The 26,170-nt window shown below is 38.2% G+C and overlaps 2 protein-coding genes across 2 annotated transcripts in view; both read right to left on the bottom strand.

Annotated features, from left to right (window-relative positions):
* ERGIC2 (ERGIC and golgi 2) overlaps positions 1-1,109 on the bottom strand; it is a 40,719-nt gene extending 39,610 nt beyond the window's left edge. The window contains exon 1 of the mRNA XM_001502934.6: positions 956-1,109. The gene's annotated coding sequence lies outside the window, so the exon portion shown is untranslated. The remainder of the gene's footprint in view (positions 1-955) is intronic.
* A 10,706-nt stretch (positions 1,110-11,815) lies between these two features.
* Positions 11,816-26,170, bottom strand: part of OVCH1 (ovochymase 1) — an 84,101-nt gene continuing 69,746 nt past the window's right edge. Inside the window, 6 exon segments of the mRNA XM_070270346.1 lie at positions 11,816-12,225; positions 12,892-13,025; positions 14,303-14,401; positions 19,455-19,615; positions 20,930-21,197; positions 23,278-23,451. Coding sequence (XP_070126447.1) covers positions 12,061-12,225; positions 12,892-13,025; positions 14,303-14,401; positions 19,455-19,615; positions 20,930-21,197; positions 23,278-23,451 — 1,001 coding nt within the window. The 3' untranslated portion in view covers positions 11,816-12,060.

A 26,170-nucleotide genomic window follows, 5' to 3' on the forward strand; every position in this document is an offset into this window, starting at 1 on the left:
AATTAAGCAGACAAGCATACGTCCCGAATTCTTCACTGAACAACCCTGACTCATTTCTGTATAATGGCTGTACTGTGTACTAGAGTTCAATCTATCAGGCTAGGCAATTACTTGAAATACTTAAGTACAACTTCAAACAAATGAATAAATCCTGTTTTTAGTGTATGTTTAATTGCTTCTGAAAGCCAGTCTTGCAACATTTTAACAGACATTATGTAACCCTGCGTTAAGTCTCGGGGGCACTAAATCCTAAATACAAAAGTTACTTCAACGTGTCTTCTCAAGCACTGACCTATCCACTCTACACACTACCGTTACCCAAGGCTATGTGCTACCACGAGTTGACACGTTACCTTCTGAGGGTTTCTTAACCCTCGAGGGATTAGGAAAAGTCGCGACACTCGGAGCTGTCTCCTAAGCATCTCGCCCAGCCCTGCCCCTTTCTCAGCTTCCCAGGCGGCGTGCGAAACTCTCCTTCCCGGCGAGGCCAAGACCTCAGTCTTTCTTAAAAAGAGAGAGCAACTTGCTGCCAAGAATTTGGTGTTTGTATGAAGAGGGGTGGGGAGCCAGACGCCCGGGAGGATGGGGACACGATCCGGCTGCTCTGCACGCGGGACCCCCCTCGCCTGCGGACGGGAGGAGCCATCGGCCACTGTGAGAAGCAACGGGTCCGGGTCAGCAGCCGTCGGGGAAGCACCGAAACTCCTTCAAGTTGCAAGACAGCGCACGGCCCGCGGAGACCGGGGCTCCCGGGCGCAGCGCTGCCCAGGGTCCTGCCAGTAACGCCCCCGGGGGAAGCGGAGCGGCTCCCGGGCCGGCCCGCTCTCCAAAGGAGAGCGATGAACACGGGGAGCCAACGCCAGGACAGGCACTCAGTCCCCTTAACCACATTCATGCTCTGAACAGCCCTGGAACAACCAAGGGAACAGCACCCGGCGGGGTTTCAATATTTTACCTTGTGCTACGGTCCCAGCCGACCGCCATGTTTCACAGAAGCCCGGGTCGCCCGGGCTCCCGTTTGCCCAGAAATATCGCGAGAACAAAAGCGACTAACACCGCTGAAAACGTCAAATAGGAGACGATGCCGAGTTCTCGCGATAATTCCCTCTGCTGACGAAGTGCAAGTCAAGAGGTCAAGATGAAAGGGGCGTGGCTAAGCAGAACGGAGGTTGAAACTTACTTTAGGTGTAACCACGTGGCCGGTAAACAATCAGCTTCTCCAGGGAGGCCGAGGTTACTTTCCGACTCACACTTAGGAGGCCTTAGGATGAATCTCAACTCCTCATGCCGTACTTCATTACTAACGAGAGACTTGGGCGCAGGAATTTATCGTTTACAACCCTAATACGTATCCTTCCACTCTGCACCACGTTTTGTGCCTTTTCTGTCTTTACATCCGTGTTTTCTCTTGTCCGAACATTTAAACTTCCTTTTCCAGGCATAGGTATCGCTCTTAATTATTTGTTCAATGTTTTTCTTGTCTTCCAGAGAGTAAGCTCCGTAAGAAAGCACGTCTGCCTTCCTCACCTTTATATCGCCAGCACCTACTGTGCACTCAAGTATTTGTTGAGAGAGAAAATTAATACTTCATCTTTTCCAAACACTTCATAATATAAGTGATAGAGGGAACTTTGGAAAGAAGGGTTAAATGAGAACTGCTCAAGAATAAGCCCACCTGTCACCAGATTTTCCAAACATTTGAGATTTTAATTTTCTGATTTATTGACCAAAACAGTCTTAGAAAGGTATGACTATTGCTTATACAGTAAGCACTGTTTTAAATGCTTTACTTGCCTTATTTAATCCTTAAAACTGTAAGATAATAAATACTATTACCTACCTGTTTAATAAGTAAGCAAATTGAGTCAAATGGCAGCTAAGTAGATTTACCCAAAGGCACATAGCTGGGAGAGGCAAAGAAATCTTGACCACAACACTAAATTGTCCTTCAGAGGAGCAAACCACATCATTTTATTTAGTGAATTAATGTTTATTGAATATAAAATTTCACTAAATTGAAACTACCCTAGAAAATAAGGGCAGATGAAGAGTTTCCACTGATGCTATTTCATTTCCCGACTTTGATGTCAGGGTTAATCCAAAAACTTTAAAATGACTTAAACTTTCTACCTTCCTCACGTATTTAAGAAGCAGTATAGTGTAGATCGTAGACACTGGGCTAGGATTTCTTGGGTTAAAATTCCAGTTCGATCGTTTACTACCATGTGACCTTGGGCACATTATTTCATCTCTTTGTGTCGTTTCCTCATCTGTAAAATGTCATGATAATCTCCTAACAATTAGGAGGACTGATATATATGAGTTAATACATATCTAAAGTGCTTCTTTATCTTAACCACAAAGACAGCAGCACCTCTTCCTGTTTTGTGGGTCTAGGATTGCATGGGCTCTTGCTTGGATGGAGGCTGGCTGTTCACTTATTTCCACTTGACCTCTCATCTCCAGAGTAGTCTACTTTCAGACTAACACCTATCCCACAAGAGTTGGATTTTCCAGTATTGTAGCAAAACTGACGAATTTGATCCTACTTATTTAAAAACAGCTCACCATCTTCCAGGCTACCAAATGAAGACTAAATTAATTTCCTCTCACGGGTGAAACCCTGCTTAACTCTAAAGAGGGGTGAATACTTAATCCTATGTTATCGGTGATGTTATGTCTGGAAAACAATTTGCTTCCAAAAAAATAAATAATAATCTGTTGCATTATGTATTATCTGCAGAAGAGAACCAGGAGATAGGTTTTAGATTGGGGATTAACAACTGGCGCTAAGCAACCTGTATCTTATACAGATGCTCAAAAGGTATTTTCAAGCTTTTTTTTCTTCTTCTCTATAGTTTGAGTAAAAGTTTTAGCAAATGAGGAGCAAAATTAAGATAAACAAATAAATTAATAGTTTTTGCTATATGAATGCCCCACAAGCACCTCAAATGCAGTCTGTCCCAAGTGGATTTTATAGTTTACCCCCAAAATTTTATACGCAAAAATTATTTTTTCATATGCCAAGTTGGGACTTAAAAATCTTAAATCACTTTTTCACATGTCAAGTTTAGATTTTGTGTGTCAGCTTAATGGACCTTAAGTCTATGCATAATGGCACTATCTGCCATCTAACACCTCTGTGTCAGTAGAATTACCATCAGTGTCTGTAAGGCATTGTTTGTGCAGTATTTCAGTATGATTAATAAACGATCAAAAGGACCACAGATCAGTCAACTGAACCCGTGACCTGGCCGTTCTTGTAACCAATATTCATTGAATACCTTCTATATGACAAGTGGTATTTAAGTATGGAGTATGACCTAGTAACAAAGTTGATAACCTTGCCCTCATGGAATTTGTACTACATTGGGATAGACAGGCACCAAATAAGGAAACCCAAAAACAAATAAATGAGTGTGATTGGTGTCATTTATCTTAATAGTTATTAATACAGTAGTATCTTAATAGTTTGTTAATATACCAATATACAAATAGTTATTAATAATGTATTATTATATGTTTTCAATGTCTTCCTATAGCCTCCAATAAATTTGAAAACAAAAACATTCAGCCTAAATACAGATCTTCCTCAACTTACAGTGGGATCACATGCTGATAAAGGCATCATTAGTTGAAAATATCCTAAGTTGAAAATGCATTTAATACACATAACGTATCAAACATCATAGATTAGCTAGCCTACCTTAAATGTGCTCAGAACACTTACATTAGCCTACAGTTGGGCAAAATCATCTAACACAAAGCCTATTTTATAATGAAGTGTTGAACATCTCATGTCATTTGTTGAATACTGTACTGAAAGTGAAAAACAGAATGGTCGTATGGGTACAGAATGGTTGTAAGTATATTGGTTATTTACCCTTATGATTACAAGGATGACTGGGAGCTGTAGTTCGCTGCTGCCCACCATCACCAGAGAGAATGGTACCATATATTGCTAGCCTGGGAAAAGATCCAAATTCAAAATTCAAAGTACGAATATCACTTTCACACCATCATAAAGTTGAAAAATCGTAAGTTGAACCATCTTAAATACATACAGAACCATCTGTATATATTTCTTACAATATTGTGTTCCACACTGGTTACAATATCTAAACCTGGTATTTTACTTTTCATTTCCAAATATTCTTTCATCAATATTCTCTATCCATCTTTGCATCAGAGATGTATTGTCTCATCTGTTTGATTAACATTTTTATGAGCTCTCAATATTTTAAAATAAATTGTAGCTTTTTATATTTCTGAAAATTTATAAACACATTACTAATTTCATGCTAACAGTGGATGAAGTTCTTTAAATAAGTGCCCATGACATAATATAATAAATACTTTAATGGACTTACATTAAGTTAAAAAGAGACAGCATATTTAACTCACATGCTGTAGGTAGTCAAATTTTAATTTCAATAATATGACAAATAGATGCTCACAAATGTCTACAAGTCTTATCACTTATCAAGGATCAGGGCCTTCAGGCATCAGGAAGATAGCATACGTGTCTCATCCAAAAGCTTTCAAATTCAAACTTCTTCAAAACACGTGCTGGGGGCCAGCCCCATGGCATAATGGTTAAGTTTGCGCACTCAGCTTCAGCTGTTCACAGGTTTGGATCCTGGATGCAGACCTACACCACTCATCAAGGCATGCCGTGGCGGCAACCCACATACAAAAAATAGAGGAAGATTGGCATAGATGTTAGCTCAGGGCTAATCTTCCTCAAGCCAAAAAAGAGGAAGATTAGCCATGGATGTTAGCTCAAAGCGAATCTTCCTCACCTAAGCAAACAAACACTGTGCTGGCCTCTCAAGCCACAAATGTAGCCTCCCAGACCAAATGGCTGATAAGCCCTGGAACAATCACAACCTAATTTTCACTCATTAATGTTAACATTCATAAATTCATAAACCCAGGTGAAGGTTGGAAGAGAATATTTTCCACACGGACATTTGTATGCCTTCATATTTGTGTGATTTTTATGTACATGACCAACTGTCATAATTACGAAGAAAGAAAAAAACAAGATACTATGAGAGAGAAAGAGAATCAACATTCAGCTAAGCAGAGGATATTTTTGCATTTTCTGATATGATTCTCTAACATTTGTATTGAGCTAAAAAGGTGAAATAATTTCCATCCCATATCTGGGATATGTCCCTACAAGTGATTTGTATGATGTAAAAAATACATAAAAACTAAATATATAAATAATATATGGTCAGAGTTCAGAAGCTTTGACTAAAAATTATGAATAAATAGATACCTTACTATTACTGTTCAACAAGACCTAATTTGACAAATCCTCTTATTTATTGAACTTGTTTTTCTAAGTGAAGGATAGTTAAGCCAACAATAGTGAGGTCTCCCTCCTCTCCGTCTGGGTCTTAGAAGGAGAGAAGCCAGTGAGACACAAGCATTCTCTCTTGCCCAAGACACACTTTCTCATGAGCTAGGCTGTGAGGGAGTAAACTTGGTCAGGAGTTGATTTCCCTCTAATGGAGGTTGGGAGAAACCCCATTAAAGATCTGAGTCCTCAGCCCAGATTGGGGCTGCTGCTTTGGTATCACATCCATCCTATGAGGGTGATGCTCTATAACAAGTTGATCCCCTTTGGCACTGCCATAATAGTAGAGACGGGGGGCCAGCCCCGTGGCTGAGTGGTTAAGTTCACACGCTCCACTTGGGTGGCCCAGGGTTTCAGTTCGGATCCTGGGCCTGGACATGGCTCTCCTCTCGTCAGGCCATGTTGAGGTGGCGTCCCACATGCCACAACTAGAAGGACCCACAACTAAAAAAAAAATATATATATATATATATATATATGTATGTATGTATGTATGTATATACACACACAGACAACTATGTACTGGGCTGGGGGTTGGGGAGAAATTGTGAAGAAAAATAGTAGAGTTGGTGACTACTAAGCCTGAGTTAGGAGAAGCCATTAACATAATCTCTATCATAAACCAAGTCCATGCTGAAGGAACTCATAGGAACCCATTAAAGTCCTCCATTTAGAGACAAAAGATGGAAAAATAGGCTGGGAAAGTAGTATCATTTCCATATTCTTCTTTTTGTCTAGGCACCAAGCAAATAGGCTTCAGTTAAGCTATGTAATTTGTCAAGGAAGAATTGAAAAAACTATTATTATAAAGTTTAAAAGGGCTATCAAAGGTCATAAAGGGCAGGGCAACTTCCCCGTCGCTGTCTCTTAGATCATCCTTTGGTGAAATGCAGCTCTTCTGTCATGAACATACAAGAAACCCAGTGGAGAGGCCCACACAGCAAAACATCTGTTTGCTTTAAATATTCCCGATGAGAAGTCTAAAGCCACTCAGATTCCTGACCCATTGTATGTGACCTGTTTTTCTCTGGAATCTTATATCATTTTCTTGTCCCTCGTGCTCTTAAGTTTCACAGTGATGTCTCTGATATGGGTCTGTCTTCATTATTGTGCTGGGCATCCAGTGGCTCCTCTTGGCCTGGTAACTCATGCCCTTTGCTTCTAGGAAAGGTTCTTGATTGATTTCTCCCCGGTTTTCTCATTCTGAAACTCATACTATTGTTATATGGGATCTCCTGGTCTATTAAAAATGTTAACTAGAGGAAATGGAAAAGGAGAGCAGTGAAATAAATAATTATACTTTTTGCTTTATACAACCAAGGTATCATTTTTTAACTAGCCCTATTTCTTTTGCATTTATTTCTAGAAAAAAATGACAAAAGTAAAATTAAAAGCAATGTATAATAATTAGGATGTGGGAGAGACTTCTGGTTGCCTATGGAAATATTCTTTAGTACCAGAATCCTGGACAATAAGCCAAAGTGAAAAACCACACTCCCAGAATTGGCAGATGGGGTGGCCAGAGATGTAAGTAAAAGTCACTGAGTAGGGCTTATATGAAAACCATTTATTCCCTTTTCTTCTTGCCCTCCCTCTTTTCCCTGCTTGGAATGTGAGTGTGATGGCCTGAGTCCAGCAGCCACTTTGAGACTTGACGACTGAGTTCATACACTGAGGATAGCGGAGGAGGAAGACAGAAAAAGCCTCAGGCCTTCATAACTCTGTAGAGCTAACTTCATTTAGGGAAGAGAATGAAATCCTAATTCCTTCAAACTACTGTAGTAACGTCTTTTTAACCAGCAGCTGGCAAGTAATTCCTAATGGAGTCAAGGCAACTTATACTATTTTTTAAGCTCTCTGAAAACAGAACCTCCCTTATTACATATGTCTTATTTTTACCTCTATACATTTTATTTTCATTCACATGTTCAACTGTGTGAATGAAGCTGGCGCACTTCCAATCTCTCCAAGCTTCCAGTCTTATCTTCCCTGTCCAAACTCCACATTTTTGCCTGTATTATTCTCTGAAAACACTCCTCAGCCATGGAGTATGGTGATTAATGTCTGTAATCAGAAAAACCTAAGTGCTGATTCTGCTCTGACTCCAGCTGTGTGATGTAAAACAAGTAGTTAACCTCTCTGTGCTTCCATCTCCTCATTGGTAAAACGGGCAAGATAATGCCTTTCTCATACAGTTGTGCTCAGAACTAAGGAAATCTCTGTAAAGTAATTGGCACATAGGAAGCTATTAAGGTAGCCTAATGGGATTGTCATTCCCCAATTAAATCCTTATGGACATTATGAAGAGAATTATTGAAAAAAAAATGGAGACATAAAGAACTAACTGGAAAGATACATTATATTCCTGAACAGCAAGACTTAATAAAATCAATCTTTCCCCAAGTAATGTGTGACTTAATCCTTGCCTCCCACATGTAACAGTTTATTGCTGGATTCTGACTACATTCAAATATCAGAGTTTAATCAGATTTTACCCGTTCTGATAAAAGTTCTGTTAGAGTAAGTAAAAACTCTAAAACTATTCCTAAAAAAAAATCTTTGTAGGTCTATAATTCAATGATTTTAGTCAATTTGTGGAGTTGCGCAGTTATCACCATAATCCAATTTTAGAACATTTCCATCCCCCTCCTTTTGTTATTTCCTGCTCTTACCCATAGCCTTAGGTAACCACTGTTCTGCTTCCTGGCTCTATAATTTTGTCATTTGTAGACATTTTATATAAGTGGAATCATAAGATGTAGTCACTTGAAACTGGCTTCTTTCACTTAGCATGATTTTATCTTTCATTTAGCATGCTTTATCCATTTTTGTAACCGTTTTTAAACTGGTCTCTTTTTTAAAAAAAAATAGAGTGGTTTTTCACTTTTCTGTTTTTTGAGGAAATTGGCCCTGAGCTAACATCTGTTGCCAATCTTCCTTTTTTCTCTCCCCAAAGTTGTAGGTCATTCTAGTTCCTCTACTTGGGATGCCGCCACAGCATGGCTTGATGAGCGGGACATAGGTCTGCGCCCAGGATCCGAACCAGTGAACCCCAGGTTGCCAAAGTGGAGAACGTGAACTTAACTACCCAGCCACGGGGCCAGCCCCTTAACCATTCTCTTTTATCCAAAAAAGTTTTTAAAGGATTCAGGGTGGGGAGGAATTCTCCTTAAAAGCTTTATTTTAGGAAAAGGCACAAGATAATAAAAAAAAGTTTACTAGGTGCCAGCACTGTTTTAAGTGGTTTAAATTTATAAACTCCTTTAACTATAAGATATCTCTATGAATACCTTTCTCTTATTACTTCCACTTTATCGATGAGGAAATGGAAGTACAATGGGGCTAATTTGCCCAAAGTCATAAAGTTAGTTCATGATAGAGCTAGGATTTGAACCCAAGAAGTCCAGCTTCAGAAGCAACAATTTTAATCCCTATGCCCAGGGGTAATTAATATTACATTCAAAATATTTTCATAAGATTGGCTTTAATAATTAAATGAACTAACTGGAAATGTCAGGGATTATCTGGCACCTAGAACATATACAGACACATTTAAAATCCATTTCCCCTGGAAGAGAATGGATGGTAGGACGTGTAACTGCCAGTGTGAACTAAGCAAAGTTAATAAATAGGCTGATCGTTGCAAGTGACATCAGCAAATGCAAATCACAGTGACAATCTGAGCTTTCCAGGCAAAGGAAACTGCAGAAAAATGCAAGGGTTTTTATTATAATTCTTCCCCTTTATTCTGCCTCTTGAAGAGTCTCTTAGATATCTTGGTCCCAGGAGTTGTTTATGTTGCCATTACTTGACAATTTGGTTAAAATTTAGTCTTATTTTATAAATATCTGTGGGGAATAGAAAAATAAAATAATGCTACTGATAATAATAAAGTTGAGACCAAGATGAAAAAAGCCGTTAATCTTTGGTGAGAATGAGATACTTATTAGACTTAAGTTGTTGACTATTTATTAAATTGACAAAGAATATGCATGAAATGTTGGAACTATATTATTGAAAATTGTACGAAAATGACAAGGTGGAGGATTAGAGTAAATGAAGTACCATAATTTGTTTTTTAGTTTTTTTTCTTTTTCAGGAAGATTAGCCCTGAGCTAACTACTGCCAGTCCTCCTCTTTTTGCTGAGGAAGCCTGGCCCTGAACTAACATCCGTGCCCATCTTCCTCTACTTTATGTGTGGGACGCCGACCACAGCATGGCTTGCCAAGCGGTGCCATGTCCACACCCAGGATCCGAACCGGCGAACCCCGCCGGGCCGCGGAGAAGCGGAACATGTGAACTTAACCGCTGTGCCACTGGGCCGGCCCTGAAGTACCATAATTTATGGTTTAAGAATGAACAAAAAAAATTTCCAATAATCCAGATGACAGGAGAAATTCACAGTATGTGAAGTTGTTGATAGGAAAATACCTTGCTATAGATTTCTTTAACATGAGAGATTGGTGTATAAAACATAAAAATCAAGTCAACTCATACTTGCACTTTAAAACTCAACTCAAATATTCCTTCTCCTGCAAAACCTTTATCCATGCCTGCATAAAGTGTTGGTTGTTCCCTCCTAGGCTGCCAGCTCCCAGAGCATGTTGAATAGTTAATTATCTTTGTATATCGTTCTTCTCCACTAGAATGAAATTCTAAAGATGAGGGAAACTTCCTCTTTCTAGGTGCCTGTACCTCCCACACAGTAGGTGCTCAAGAAGGATATTTTTTAATACATGTATGAATAAGAAATTAGGTCATCAGGTCTCTAATTTAAGTTTGGTTATGTGATCCTTACATGTCAATTTACATGATTGATTGCAGTCTAATACACATAGAGCTTAACTTTTTGAAATGCAACGGAGAGTTCTTGAGAAGAAAATGTCAAAGCAAGAAATACACCTTACATCCCTCCTCAACTGAATTGGTTTTCAACTAGAAGGGCAAGTAAAACAGTCTAACACAGTTGTATTCAATAGAGAAAAGATTAACTATAGAAGAATTTAAAAATTACTGCCTACTGGAGCCAAAACAGAGCACCAAATAGTCTCTTACACTCATAGGAAAATCAAGCATCTTCTCTAGATAGACTATGGAGGGCTAACCCTCCCTCCTTTGCTGACAGAGCCCCAAAGCATCACCAGCAGATCACTGTCCAGAAGGTCATGATGGAGACTGTGCCAGTACCAAAATTAACAGCCAGCAGATCATACAATGAAGAAAAAAACTTTAGACAGGCCTGACACTTTAATATACAGCCCCTCTTTGATCTCTTTTAATGTCATCTGATAAAGAAGATGAGAAAAATTTATCAAGAGACAAAGTAAAAATGGTCCAAAAGAGATTAAGACAAGAAATAGAGAATCCCTATTGCAAATTTCATTTTTCGTTTTACTTAGAGTCTCTATCAAAAAGTGTAATTTAAATCAATGAAAGCAGTTTAGACTAATATTCACGTAAGGGGTTTTTAGTAAATACTAGGATATTTATAACACTTTCCCTTTGTAGCACTTCCAAAAGAGAGGAGAGATTGAAAGAGAAAAAGAGAGGGGTGGGGACAGACAAGGGCATGAGAGAAAGGGAGAGCAGAGAAAGAGAAAAGTAAAATATTTCTGCCTACTTCTTTATGAGTTGCTCTTTCATTTGGTTACATGTGGGCTTACCTAAAGTTGATCTATACTCCCCTTGTGAATGCTGTCATCTTGGAAACCAAATGATAAATTTTGTTGGAAATGTATAAAATAAGAAAGAAAATAGTTGCCTCAGGCTCTTACTCATTGTATATTATATATTCCTGTGATGGACTTGGGCATTTAGTCTCTGGCCCGGGGCATCCTTAGCTCTTACTCCTTAATTCCTGGCTACAGCTTACAGAGATGAGGGTATTGGTCAACCGAGGTTCAGATAAATGAAATGCTTTACAGACAATTGAAATATCCTAAAATTGTATCAAAAATTTTCAAAATCAACTGATATGCCTAATAATTTTTTTTTTGAAGATTGGCCCTGAGCTAACATCTGCTGCCAATCTTTTTTTTTTTTCCTCCCCAAAGCTCCAGGACACAGTTGTATATCCCAGTTGTAGGTCATTCTAGTTCTTCTATGTGGGATGCCACCACAGTATGGCTTAACGAGGGGTGTGTTGGTCCACAACCAGGATCCAAACTGGGGAACCCCAGGCCACTGAACGGAGCATGAGAACTTAACCACTCGGCCACAGGGCCGGCCCCAAATAATTGAACTGTTTATTGTGCATTGAAGTTGTGAAACTTACAGGGAGCTTTCCTACTTAAGTGTGCTCAGGGCATGGTTCTGGGTGAGTAAAATTAAGAATTTTATGGACTAAATAACATTTTCCTTCATATCTTCCAATGTTTACCAAACTAGAAAAAATAGTAAAAAGTGTATATGATGATATTCAAATATGAAATATTCATGGTACCCTAGGTATGAATTTAATGACATTCCAGATTGTAAATTCCCAGGAGGCGTGAACCAACACTAACTTTCTGTGACTGATGTTTAATCTTGAACGTATGGACACACCAAATCCAAGCTCCTCCATGACAAGGGTTGGGGGAAGCACCACTGAGTTTTTTAGCACCGGCAAGAGATTTATTTTTCAGGTATAGTGCTGTGTATTTCCTTTCCCATTTATAAACACAGTTCCACAGTGCTGCTCTTTCAGTGATCATGCTTCTCCTCCGGTGACAGATGTGATCCAGTCCCTGTAGGCAGAAATTCTGGTGAAGACTGTTGGCGCGGTGGGATGGCAGTTACTACTGCCCCAGCTCACGATACCGACGAGCTTGTACTGCCCGTCCCGGGTGCACTGCAGTGGTCCTCCAGAATCTCCCTGCAACCAGCAAAAAGAGAAGTTCTCCTGGCTGCATGAGTCATGGTTGACGCTAACCCCAGCCTCAGAGGATGCTCAGACAATGCCTGAGTCACTCTCTCATCTCTAATTTCTGCTCCCAGCAGCATAGGGAACTAGGGCCACTCAGGTAGTTGGCTGATGTTACAGATCTCTGAATCAGATCAAAATCTGTATTTTCAGAGAGAGGCTGAAAGCTACATTTAGCATAAATTCATTTAATGCTGACAAGACACTTTGCCATGCAGAAGGTTTCCATCCTCTACTAAATATAAGTGATGGTTTTGAGTTATCTGAAAACGTTTTTATATTTTCAGTGCTACTAGAAGTAGGTACTTTGAGCTACCTAATTCAGCCGTGATGTTGAGCCACAAGAAATTATTTTTTTGTAGGTCGGAAACAGTTGAACAGCATCAATTTCACATAGTTCAACCGAGCATATGAATGAGTAATGCCTTTTGAGAATTGAGTCTACTTCAAGTATCAAATTAGCAATCGCAGTACATCAGTTTAGCAAGGTGCTTCTTCTTCTCACTTTTCATTTTAAAATTACCATACATTTATACCTCGTTATGGTCAGCAAGCACCCATTCATGAGACACACCGAGAAGAAAACTCCTGCACTCATCCATGCCGTCCTTGAATTACCATGCATGAGGATGATCCTGCAGCCCCTCCACATATATTGGTGTTTTTAATATCGAGTCCCCAGTAGCTTCGAGAAGACGTACTACTGATCAGTGGTACCTCTGCCTGCTGCACAGTTTTAGGAAATTCATCTTCTAACAGAAAAGGCATAAAAACATATAACCTAGGCAAATGCTTTTAAAGGATAAAACAAAAATGCCCTGTATAAACAGACACCAAGGGTTCAATCCCACCCATTCTCCTCTCCTGGCACTGTAATGATGCTGTTGGGTGTTTGCCAAAAACTAATATTATTACTCCACAGTGGCTTTTATAACAGAAACAACAAAAAACTTTTTTTTTTTGAGGAAGATTAGCCCTGAGCTAACTGCTGCCCATCCTCCTCTTTTCGCTGAGGAAGACTGGCCCTGAGCTAACATCCGTGCCCATCTTCCTCTACTTTATATGTGGGACACCTGGACAGCATGGCTTGCCAAGCGATGCCATGTCTGCACCCGGGATCCGAAACAGCGAACCCCAGGCCACTGAAGTGGAACGTGCACACTTAACCACTGCGCCACCAGGCCGGCCCACCAAAAATATTTTATATGGATTCTTTTGCCTTTAGTACAGTCCCAAGAAGATAGAAAAATGATATCACTTTACAGAAGGAAAAAGACAAAGCTTACACCCAAATCAGCTGTTGTTACTCAAAGAATACAATCCATTTTTTACATGTTAAGTCTATACTTGATTCCATTGGTTTCATATTCTACTAATTTCATGGTGCTCTCATTCTTTTGACTTGACTTTTGCTGAACAGACATCACGTTTAGGTGCTGACACTGTCTGGAGGCTGACAAATTGAAACTGCATTCTAACTTACTCTTTAGTTCATCGGATATTTGTAACTTGTTCATAACTCAGTTGTAGAAGACGGTGGAAGTGAGACCAGAGTCATGGGTTTGATCTTTATACGTATTATTTTCACATAATCTTTCTACCCATTTACCATTTATGCCAGCCTATTATTTCAGAAAAATGCCTCACATCTTTGGGGAATAGGCTCATATCTTCAAGTATGGGTTTTCCCAGTAGCAGCATCTATAGTGTTGTGAAAACAACTGTGTGTGTGAGTATGTGTGTTCACAGTGCAACTGTGGAGGAATTACATATAAAGGAGACAAACAGATGTTTATTGGGTAATAAAATCACTAAATATTCTCCAACACAACTGTTTACAAGTATCAATGAACTAGAATTAATGAATATGATTGGCCTAAAACCCAAGTAGTCACCTTTAGATCTATTATGAAAAAAGACTTTTCCACTATCACTCCCATTAAAAAATGAAGAAAAAATGAAAATGAGTATACTCGGACTACATATATATTTGGATTTTAATCTTGAAAGAGGTAGTAAATATACTCACGATGTGGTTCAGTTATTCCCCATCCAGCAGTCATACATTTGGAAAGTAAGTTTGTTTTCTCATCTTTCCTTGGCAAACAGATTGGAGATACAAATTCTCCTAATTAAAAGGATGAGAAAGGAAAAGGTAAATACCATTTATAGATTCATATTAACATTGTCTATATTGTTTGCTGTTTGGTGATAGCTTTAGAAATATCTACTTTGAACTGATAGTACCCTTTTTAACCCTGTAATTTAATAAGTATGGCTTCCAGAAGATTCTTTCTATTAATTACTCAGAAGGGATCATCCCGGTTTACATGTTACCTGTTTGCTCCAGGTATTTCCTTATCCCCTAGGACAATAGAGACACATGCCCTGCACCGAGATGTGGGGCTCCTGGTTTCTCATCATAACCATTTTTAAAAGTGCATTTGCTGGGGGCCAGCCCCGTGGCATAGTGGTTAAGTTTGCATGCTCTGCTTTGGCAGCCTGGGGTTCACAGTTTCAGATCCTGGGCACAGACCTACACAGCGCTTATCAAGCCATTATGTGGCAGCATCTCACATACAAAATAGAGGAAGATTGGCACAGATATTAGCTCAGGGACAATCTTCCTCGCAAAAAAAAAAAAAAAAAAAAGCATCTGCCTTTTTGTCCATGCGCCTCCAGGACCTCGCCTTGTTGAATCTGAGATAGGTGTATTATAAAATATATTGATACATCATCCATTTAAATATTCGTATTTTTTCCTATCACTAGAATTTGTATATATATAAATATTGTGGGTTTATGTGTGTAGGTGTGTCTATATACTACACACAGACACACACTGAATACAGTGCTCCTGTGTTTGTTTTCCCATACTGTTTCACTTCCTTTGTATCCAGACTTTTACATACTTAAATGCTTCAGCATATCTGCTATCCCAGACCATTTATTTCAAAGATTTGTTCTCTACTTTTACTGCTCTCTCTTAATAAAATCACATAAAAGTCTTTGTAACCTGTCTATTCTTTTCCTACTCATCTCTCTACACAAGTACCAGCTGGTTCCAAATCTTATGTTATGCTACTTTCACAGATAATTATTGCTCAATCATATCATTTCCTGCCAGACTTTCTTGAGCTAAGACATTTTCCCCCACCAACATGTTTTTTTACTCATTTTCCTTGTTCTAATTTTCTTCATTTACTAGATTATGGTCATATCATTCACATCATTGTGTATAGACCTACCACATCATTGTTTTGAATACCACACGGTAGTCAGATAATGAATGTACCAAAATTTATTAATCCCATTGGGGAACATTTAGACTATCTTAATTTCTTTCCTCTATAAGATGCATCAAGCATCCCAGAAAACACATCTGTGCATCTGTGTCAGTATTTCTGGAAAAGAGAACTGGGGAACCATGAGGCACACACTTTAGAAATTGACAGATATTTCCAAATTGCCTCATCTGGGGAGAAAAAAAGGATGTATTGACTTGCACTCTACCCAGCCGTGTTTATAATTTTAAAGTATGTCAGGAATCTTGAAAATAGTTATGCCCTAAAGCCAGCAATTTTACTTCTAGGAAATTTATCTTAAGGAAATTCTAGACCTAAAAAAAGTATACACAAGGATAGTCAATCCAACATTATTTAAATAAAAAAAGGAAACAATATATTTTTATAAGAATTATAGAAAGCTACCATGTAGCCATTAAATTATATTTTAAAAGAATGTTTAATAATATGAAGCAATGCTGAGAATGATAAGTGAAAAAGCAGGATAAAATAAAACTTATAATAGGCATAACAATTATTTAAATACATACACACAGAGCAGTATAGGAAAGACAAAAAAGAAGTAGGCCCAAATGTTCACATGATGGTCATGGTGAAGTGGTGGGGATGAAACTCATAGGTGGAAAATCTACTGTCTCTAATGGGATAAAGGACATTTCTCACTGTTACTGTGAAAAGAAATGAATGGGTACAGATACAGATAAGCTACTAAATACTTAGGGGGAAGAGGATCAGAAAGTTTCATGTTGTTGTTGACATCAGGTGATGCTGAGTGGAAAGCAAGGTCCTCAGAGAACAGAAAAAGGAATAAAAGATGGAGGGTAAGTAGAGAAGGGCTGAAAAGAAGGGGGAATGTTGGTAATGACTCTTGTGGATACTGGAAGAAAGAAACATGCATGCATGCACACAAGGACTGCTGGATGGGTACTGAAAATGGAAACCACAACTTTTTAAGGGCACCAAATCTCACCACTGGTCTTTTTCTAGAGCAGTGGTTCTCAACTTTGGCTGCACATTAAAATTTCCAGGGGAAGCTTATAAAATACTGCCCTAGATTTCGGAAAAGCCAGGGTACAAGACCAGCATACAGAAGTCAATGTCATTTCACATAGAATTAGAAATTAAAAACAATACTATTTGCAATCACTTTGAAGAAAATGCAATACTGAACTATTTATACACTTAGCAAAATATATACAGGATCTGTATGCTGAAAATTACAAAATTCTGGTGAAAGAAATGAGAGAAGACCTAAATAAGTACAGAGACATGTTGTGTTCGTGGACTGAAAGACTCAACATAGTAAAGATGTCAATTCTTTTTTTATAAAGATTGGCACCTGAGCTAAGAACTGTTGCCAATCTTTTTTTTTTTTTCTGCTTTATCTCCCCAAATCCCCCAGCACATAGTTGTATTTCTTAGTTGTGGGTCCTTCTAGTTGTGGCATGTGGAATGTCTCCTCAACATGGCTTAAGAAGCGGTGTCATGTCCACGCCCAGGATCCGAACCGGCGAAACCCTGGGCCGCTGGAGCGGAGTGCGCGAACTTAACCACTTGGCCACGGGGCCGGTCCCAAGATATCACTTCTTTAATGAGTGACAATGATCAATTAAACCCAAATTGATCTATAGGTTTAATGCAATTCCTAATCAAAATCACAGCAAGCGTTGTTGTAGACATAGATAAGCTTATTTTAAAATTTATCTGGAAAGGTACAGGCCTCAGAATCGCTAAAACAATTCTTGAAAAATAATACATTGGGAGGAATCACTTTCTGATATAAACCCTAATACATAGCTACAGTAATCCTGACAATATGGTATGGGAGACGGGATAGCCACAAGATCAACAGAATAGAGATCCCAGAAATAGACCCACACAAATATGCTCAGTGGATTTGGGGCAAAGGCACTAAAGCAGTTCAAAGGAGGGAAGACAGCCTTTTCAACAGAAGTTCTTGGCACAGTTGCACATCCTTAGGGGGGAAAAAAAGACCCTTGACCTAAAGCTTAAACCTTATACAAAAATTAACTGAAAATGGGTCATGGAGTTAAATGTAAAATATATAACTTTTAGAAAAATAATAGGAAGAAATGTTCAGCATCTATGGCTAGGTGAAGAGTTCTTAGACTTGACACCAAAAGCACAATCTATAAAAGGAAAATGGAGAAATTAGACATCACTAAAACTAAAATTTTCACTTTGTGAAAGACCCTGTTAAGAACATGAAACACAAGCTACCGAATGGGAGAAAAATATTTGCACACCACATATCTGACAAAGGACCAGTATCTGGAATATTATACAGAATTCTCAAACTCCACAACAAGAAAAACAATTCAATTAGAACATAGGCAAAAGAGACATTTCACTGAAGAGGTTATAAAAAATGGTAAATACGCACACGAAGAGATGTTCAATATTACTAGCCATTAGGGAGATTCAAATTAAAATTACAATAAGATATCACCACACACCTATCAGATTGACTGAAATAAAAGAAATAAGGACAACGGCAAATGCTAGTGAAGATGCAGAGAAACCAGATCACTCATACATTGCTGGTGGGATGTAAAAATGGAACCACCACTCTGGAAAAATAGTTTGGCAGTTTCTTATAAAACTAAATACACAACTACTGTATGACTCAGCAATTGTACTCTTGAACATTTATCCCACAGAAATGGAAACTCATTTCTGTACAATTTTGTTTACACAAAAAACCTTTACACAAATGTTCATGGGAGCTTTATTGTAATATTCAAAGCTGGAAACAACCCAGAGTTCTTCAACAGATAAATGTTAAACAAACTGTTAATAAATGATTAAACATCCATACCACGGAATACTACTCAGCAATTAAAAGGAGTGATACATGCAACAACGTGAACAAATCTTCCAGGTGTTATGCTGAGTGAAAAAAAGTCAATCCCAAAAGTTTACATACTGTATGATTCCATTTATCTGACACTCTTGAAATGACAAAATTATAGAAATAGAGAACAGATTAGTGGTTGACAGAGTTCTTGGGGAGGAGGATGGAGTGGGGAGGAGGAAGACGGCTGTTGCTATGAAAGGGCAACAGCACAGATCCCTGTGGTGATAGAAATGTTTTGTATCTTGACTGTATCAATGTCAATATCCTGCACGATGCTACCATTGGTGAAACGTGGGTAAAAAGTACATTGGTGTCTCTGTATTCTTTCCTATAATTGCATGTGATTCTACAATTAACTCAACATAAATAGTTTAACTAAAAATAATTTTAAAAAGCAGGATAAGGAGAAAAAAAATACTGATGGCAGTTCTCCACTCCTGAGATTGTGATTAATTGGTCCAAAATGCACCCTGGCCTACGGTTTTTTGTTTTCTGTTTTAAAAGCAACTCACAGAATTATAACGCACAGCCAAGGTTAAGAAGCACTGTTCTAGATGCTCTCACTGACTGTTATAAAAGCACAAAAAGCAAACTTTTGATTTGCTTGGGAGTTTGTAGGATAGATGCATTGTAAGGATATAAAAAGGGAGATGAGGTTATTGGCAGAGGAACAGTTGAACAAGGATAAACACAGGAGAGAGTTGCAGGAAGGCAGGAAAACTGTCCAAGGGCCCTGTGATTCCATGGAAAGGCGTGCGCGTGGACGTGGGGGCCATCCACAGGCATTCTTTGAAGTCTTCTCTAGACCTCCATCAATTCAAAACACACAAAAGTCAAATATTTATGCAGGCGCTTCAGCTTTTAGAGAAAGTATCTTAGCATATAAGAAAGTTTGGAAATAATTATTTAACTTCAAAAGTACATACAGTACTTCTAAGCAAGATGGAAGATAACTATGGCAAAGGTTCAAAATACGGAAAGAAGTTATCCATACTGACCTAGTTCAACGGGTTTTTCCAGATGCAACAGGGCTAGATCCTCATTAGGAGGAAATTGTGTGAAGCCAGGGTGAGCGTATACAGCTTTCACTGGCATCAAATCACTGTTCCTTACGTTCGAGAGGTAACTTCTTCCTATTACCAGCTTGTCTGTGACAGTGCTTGTCATAAGAAAAGGGAGTGGAGAAATAGATACCACTTTTAATGAGGCCACGATTTTTCAAAATTACTAAAAGTATATTCTTTAATGTTTCTAATTTACATTAAAATCTTTATTACCTCTGATTCTTAGAAAATGGGAATTTCTCATTAATTCAATCTTTGTGAAAAATTTTAAAGTATCTACTTTCTTGCCTTCATAACATCAAACAAAATGATTTAGCATTTCTTTGATGATTAAGATTAATGGTGCCACAAGGTAATGATTCTATGTATTATTACAATCACAATATTATATATTATATGATGTACTTACATAAGTCACTGAAAGCTATTCTGAAAGTTACAGTTACTCCCAAATATAGTGTTTCTCAAAGAAATGTTTAGGGACTACACGCATTAAATCTGGCATGTGCATTAAAAATGCAGAATCCCGGACATAACTTATCAAATCAAAATTCAGAATTAGGATTCTAAGATTCCATTCATCCCAAACTCCCCAGTTAACTTTGAACACGTGAAAGTCTGAAAACCATGTTAATAAGGATGCCTTCTTGTGATTTATCTATATCTAAAGTAAGAGTTGGGGGGTGGTAAAGAAAATGAATTTTTGATTCATTGAAAGTTCCTGCTCACCAAGTTATTTGAGCAAATACTTTTATTATAAAACCATTTTAGATACACTGAAAACATTCTATCTACTCATCTAGCTATGGGACATGGTGCGATGGTGTCAACTGTCTCATGACTTCTGGGAGACCAATATTAAAAACCTCAAGCTAACACTGCTCTGAGGAAGAAGTGCTCAGATATTTGCATTGAGCTCAAGATTCCCATGAAATCAAAGAAAAGTGTTTCTTTTAAACAACATTCTTCAAAATTCCTTACAACTTTAGATATTTATTTTGGGAGTGAGTATGATGATCAGACAGTCGGTAGAGTTGAGCAAGGAGGAAAGAAATCCACATTTGAGCAATCCTTGTGCTCTAGATATGGTGTTAAGAGACTCATGCAAAAATGTTAAGACATTATTATCTCCATTCTATAGATGAGGAAAGAGGAGAGAGTGTTGTTAGTTACTTATTAAATACCTAGAAGCAGGAAGCAGCTTTTAAAATTAAAAGCTATTAGTAGTGAGTGCATTCGTGAAGTACAGAAAGTTTCATCAACCTAATGTATTCATTCATTTGCAAGATGGACTGTATCAGTGGGAGCTTAAAGCTTAATGTTTCTTGTGGTGTGGGGAGAGTAGAAGGAGTCCACCCGCTGTGGGCCCTCAGACAGCTCCAGTGCCCCCTGTACCACAGAGTACGCACCTAAAGTTACAGTGTGCCACGGTCAGGACCCACTGTTTTGCAATCAGAGCACCTCCGCAGTAATGTTGTCCTTGGTGCTGCAGACTGACCAGCCAGGGCCACGACATTGCAGGTGCAGCACGGCCACCAACCACCCTGGGCTCCCCAAGCTCGGCTGGCAGTACATTTGGATTTCTCTCAGACCCTTCCATTAGAAATGGGTCAACAACTGGAATGCCACATCTGTCTTGGGTTGGCTGTCTTCTTGTCTTGTTTCCTACTGTTACCCCTTAGAAAAGTAACAACAAAACATTAAATAGAAATACTTTTGAAAGTCTATTAAAACCTCAGAATAGAGGTGTTTATTTCTTTTGTAGGTTCAAAACGAGGATTCTTAGCAAAAGATGAGACATTTTTTCTTTCACAGCTTTCAAAATGAGCAAAAATTCAATAAAGTTACCTAAAAGATTAATACACACATATTTAGACAAATCAGAACATAAATTACTTTTTAAAAAGTAAATAAAAATATAGCACGTAATCAAGAAATTACTGGATATTGTTCTTTCTGTGCTATTATTTGTGTTATCCCAATAACATATCTAGACATATCAAAATACTTTATACTACGTGTATTCAAAAACAATGTACACATAAAGAAAAAGCATAAGGAAAATTTCTAGCAATGTGTTTACTCCATTCTCAGATTTAAAAAGAAATCCACCAGCAAATAAAAACAAGAGACTCATTTAAATATTTCCTCAAATATACAGAAAATTAAGTTTCTCCATAGCCATATAATTTGGGAAGTATAAAATATGCTCATTTGTTAAGTTCTCTACTTGAGATTTCATTTTTATGCCAGAAAGCTATTTAAAACCAAAAGTTTCTAGTACAGTGGATTTGTGTTTGTTTATTCAGTACTTATATCAAAACTCATTTCTACTTTCTCTTCAGATATGTATAAAACATGGATTCCCTCCTCCTTTGAAATACATATGCCAACAAATATGCACACTCTTCAAAGTTAAGACTATCCAAGATCTTAGAAAAGAAACCTACGAAAGGTAATTATTCAAACATGTTTTTAGTGCATTAAAGTTTACTACATTACTGTGTGTGTGTGGTTTTTTTGTTTTTTGTTTCTTTTGAGGAAGATTAGCCCGAGCTAACATCTGCCACCAATTCTCCTCTTTTTGCTGAAGAAGACTGGTCCTGAGCTAACATTCATGCCCATCTTCTTCTGCATTATATGCAGGACGCCTGCCACAGTATGGCTTGCCAAGCAGTGCCATGTCTGCACCTGGGATCCGAACTGGCCAACCCCGGGCGGCCAAAGTGGAACGTATGAACTTAACTGCCACACCACCAGGCTGGCCCTACTGTGTATTTTTACTGCATTTGTAATCCACGTTACATGTGGTAACTCTTAGACCCTTGGGTTGTTTGTATGCATGTATAACAGACATATTTTATTAGTATTCAACTTACTTAAAAAAAAGAAATACTTAAAAAAAGAAATGAAGCAGCCTAAGTATTTTAACCACAAGATTGAAGGGTCAGTTTAGAGTTGTAGAGATGGAAAGATAAAAGCAATGGAGTGAGAAGAAGAATCAATTAGGTGAGCATCCCTTAGACAATTAGCCATCACATCTATGGGATGATGTGGTTCACTGGTCTATGATTCAAATCAAGGACTCTGCAGAGAGCCCCTTCACTCCCCGAGCTTAAGAAAGACAGAGTGACATCAAAAAGAACTTTGCATTGCAGTTGATTATTAGAATTCTTCCTAGAATTACACTCCAATCAAGAGAATCTCCTAATAACAGATTCATTAGGTTTTTAAATCTTAAGCACAACTAATGAAATTCTGGCTTAAAAGTAGATTGGATAAGTAGAAAAATCATTACATTTGTTTCTATTTTATACAGAGAAGTTAGTATACGTTCAGCTAAAATATTCTTTTTGGGGGTCTTTATAGGAGTGGGGGTGGTTACTTAATAAAAGAGATTTGGTAACAGAGACATGGAAACCCTCTGAACTCTTTGTTTCAGCTTGAATGTCCCCATTGGGTCTTTTAAACAGCAACTGACTGACTTTTATTGTTACCATTATTTCTTAAATAAAAATAACACACACACATACAGACACGGACATATATACACACACACCTGGATTAACTTTATTACCTCACACGCTCCAGCTAAATTACCAAAGTCTTATGCCGTAAGGAATGGTTTGAAGTGAAGATATGTTTTTAGTATTAGAGCAGGGTGACTACTGGTGACCCTTAAACCAGTGGTCCTCAGGTTCTCCTCTAAGGTATACGTGGTACCTGCTTTATTAAATATTTTTAAGCAATTACTTACCACTGATAGGCGGTTGGGCCCCAACATTGCTTTCTTGTGATTGCTTCTGAATTGTATCTTCCAAAATAAGTTTAAAACCTCTTTCTCCCACAGATTCATCAGTCTTAAAATTCCCGGTCAGGAAAGCACCACTGGATATCAACACAAATTCTTTCTTGGGGCCACAGAAGTGAGCTGTAACACAAGACACACTCAATAATTAAAATACTTGTCTTGTGCAATAACATAGGCAAAACAGGGCAAAGAGGGGACATTAAATTCCAAACTGTTAACACTGACAAAGGAATGATTATGAATGATGTAAGATCAAGATTTGTGGGATGGAATTCATGATTTGATTGTAACAATGGAAGGGTATAGATTTTAAAAGATCAAAAGGAAAAGACAGGGTTAGCGATCGATATGAAAATGATATACAATTGTAGGGCAATCTGTGATGATAAGGACAGGAAAAGAGGCATTTTGGTAAACATAAATGGACAGAGAAACAAAGTCATAGCATAATGCTATGGACTCAATGCTTGTGTCCTCCCCAAATTCATATGTTGAAATACTAGTCCCCAACGTGATGGTATTTGGAGGCGAGGCCTTCAGAAGTGATTGGGTCACAAAGTTAGAGCCCTCCTGAATGGTATTAGTGCCCTTATAAGAGAGACCCCAGAGAGTTCTCTAGCCCCTTTTTCTCCATGTCAGGATTTAACAAGAAGATGGCTATGAATCAGGAAGTGAGCCCTTACCAGACACCGAATCTTGGAGTTCTCAGCCTCCAGAACTGTGAGAAATAAATATTTGTTGTTGAAGCCACCCAGTCTATGGTATTTTTGGTGTAGCAGCCCAAACTGACTAAGACGCACAGGCTGCCCAATACAGACTAAAGATCATCCTTTCCTAACTCAGAAACACAAAAGCTCGCACAAAGGTGGTCCTGATGGTGATAAGACATTTGCTGTAATTTATGTATACATGCTGTAAATCAAATTCTCTCAAAATAAAAGAATGACATACTATCGATTTGTCTTAAAGGTAATGTTATCTCAGAAATATGAGAAAGGAAAACGGGGAATAGGGGAATAGTTAATCTCTACATCATTCGTATCCTCAAAGAATCTGGTGAACTGGATGAGATGGGGAACTTTTGGGATGCACCATGTCAAGTAAAGGGATTTGGGGTAGAGTCAAAAAACGCTCTACAAGTTTTAAAATAATGGAAGTGGGAAAATGTTACTTTGTTTTTCAAAACGGAGATTTGGGAGGTGGAGGGCGGTAGGAGACAGAAAACAGAGAGGGTAGAGGACTTTCAAAGTCATCTATCAGTGAAGTAGTGTAGCTGAGTGCTTACAGGCACTGATTCTATAGCCAAACTGCTGGTTTGGACTAGCTCTGACATTTTTTAATTGTGAGGCCCTGGGCAAGTTATGTAACGTCTCTCTATGCCTCAATTTTCTCACCTGTATAGTGGAGATAAAAATAATAGTCACATGAAATGATATGAATTGGTATTTATAAAGTATAAGTGTTTACTAAATTAAAATAAACCTCAGCAATATTTTACAGCAAATTATAAGAAAGATGGTTTTTGAATACGTGGAGAGGGAATCAGTGGTCATGAGAAGGCAGTGTGGGATCTTTAACATGCCACATTAGATTAACCCAATTTAATTTTTTGAAAGAGCTAATTAGATGGAGGCTAGGGGGAATGAGATAAACTTAATGAATCTTGATTTCAGTGAAGCACTTAATAAAGTATCTTATAATGTCCCTGTGAACAGATATAAAATGTACGTGGATAATTATATGGCTAGGAAGTTTCACAGCTGATTAAATACCCATACAGTGTTAACCTGGAGGGAAGGTCTTAATGGTATGGAAATGGTTTTATCCTCGGTTCTGCCAAGTACAGTATTTGTATTAATGACTTAGACAGCAATACAGGTAACACATTTACAAAATGTGTAGGTTTAAGATGGGAGGCTGGATGAGAAGTAAGGGACTAGTTTAAATATAGACTCTTAGAGATCATTCAGTTCAATCTTTCATCTAACACTGAGTTCCTTCTAAAATAACCCCGGATGTATGATTACTAGCCTTGAAGATATGACATGAAACTTATGAGCATTTTTTCTTTTTGAACAGTTTTAATTGCTAGACTGTTCTTCCTCATGTTGAATCAAAAGGCATCAATGTAATGACTACCACATGGTAGTGCTGTGGCCAAGAATGTGTGTTTGAATCAGAGTTCTTGGGCTTGAATTTCACTCTTTCTACTTATTAGTTATGTCACTGGGGATAAGTTACTCAATCTTTTTGTGACTTGGTTTCCTTATATTTAAAATGAGGATAATGTAACGTCCCTCGTAAAATTGTTAAGAAGATTCAGAGTTATAAGTTCTTAGGACTATGGCTGAATAATGGTAAATACTCAATAACTATTAGATATTAGCAGAACAAGTTTCATGCACGGCCTGAGAGCCTCTGAGAATTCCATATATATTTGAAACGAAGAATTGTGATCCTTCTGTCTTCTCTCTTTTCCAAGGTAAACATGTGCAAGTGTTCACGCCCTTCAGCATTCTGGTCATTATGCTCTAGGGATGTGTTCCAGCTTGTCAATGTGCCTTAAAGCTGTTGCTCGACCAAGGATGATATTTAATAACCAGTATGACAGGGGCAACAGTCAGATAGATTGGACACTGACTGAACGTCTGTGAGACTGAGCTAGTGAATGCCAGCTAAGTGCCAACACTTAATTTGACCATACAAGGGAACCGATTCCCTTTATCTTGTAATTCTTTACTAACACTGCTCTGAAATTTTGTAATCATTTGACACCTCTGAAGTTTTTATTTCAAACATCCCACATTCTAAATCATCACTTTCTATCTATCCAACTCTA

The sequence above is a fragment of the Equus caballus genome, chromosome 6, assembly GCF_041296265.1.
Source record: "Equus caballus isolate H_3958 breed thoroughbred chromosome 6, TB-T2T, whole genome shotgun sequence".
Taxonomy (NCBI): Eukaryota; Metazoa; Chordata; class Mammalia; order Perissodactyla; family Equidae; genus Equus; species Equus caballus.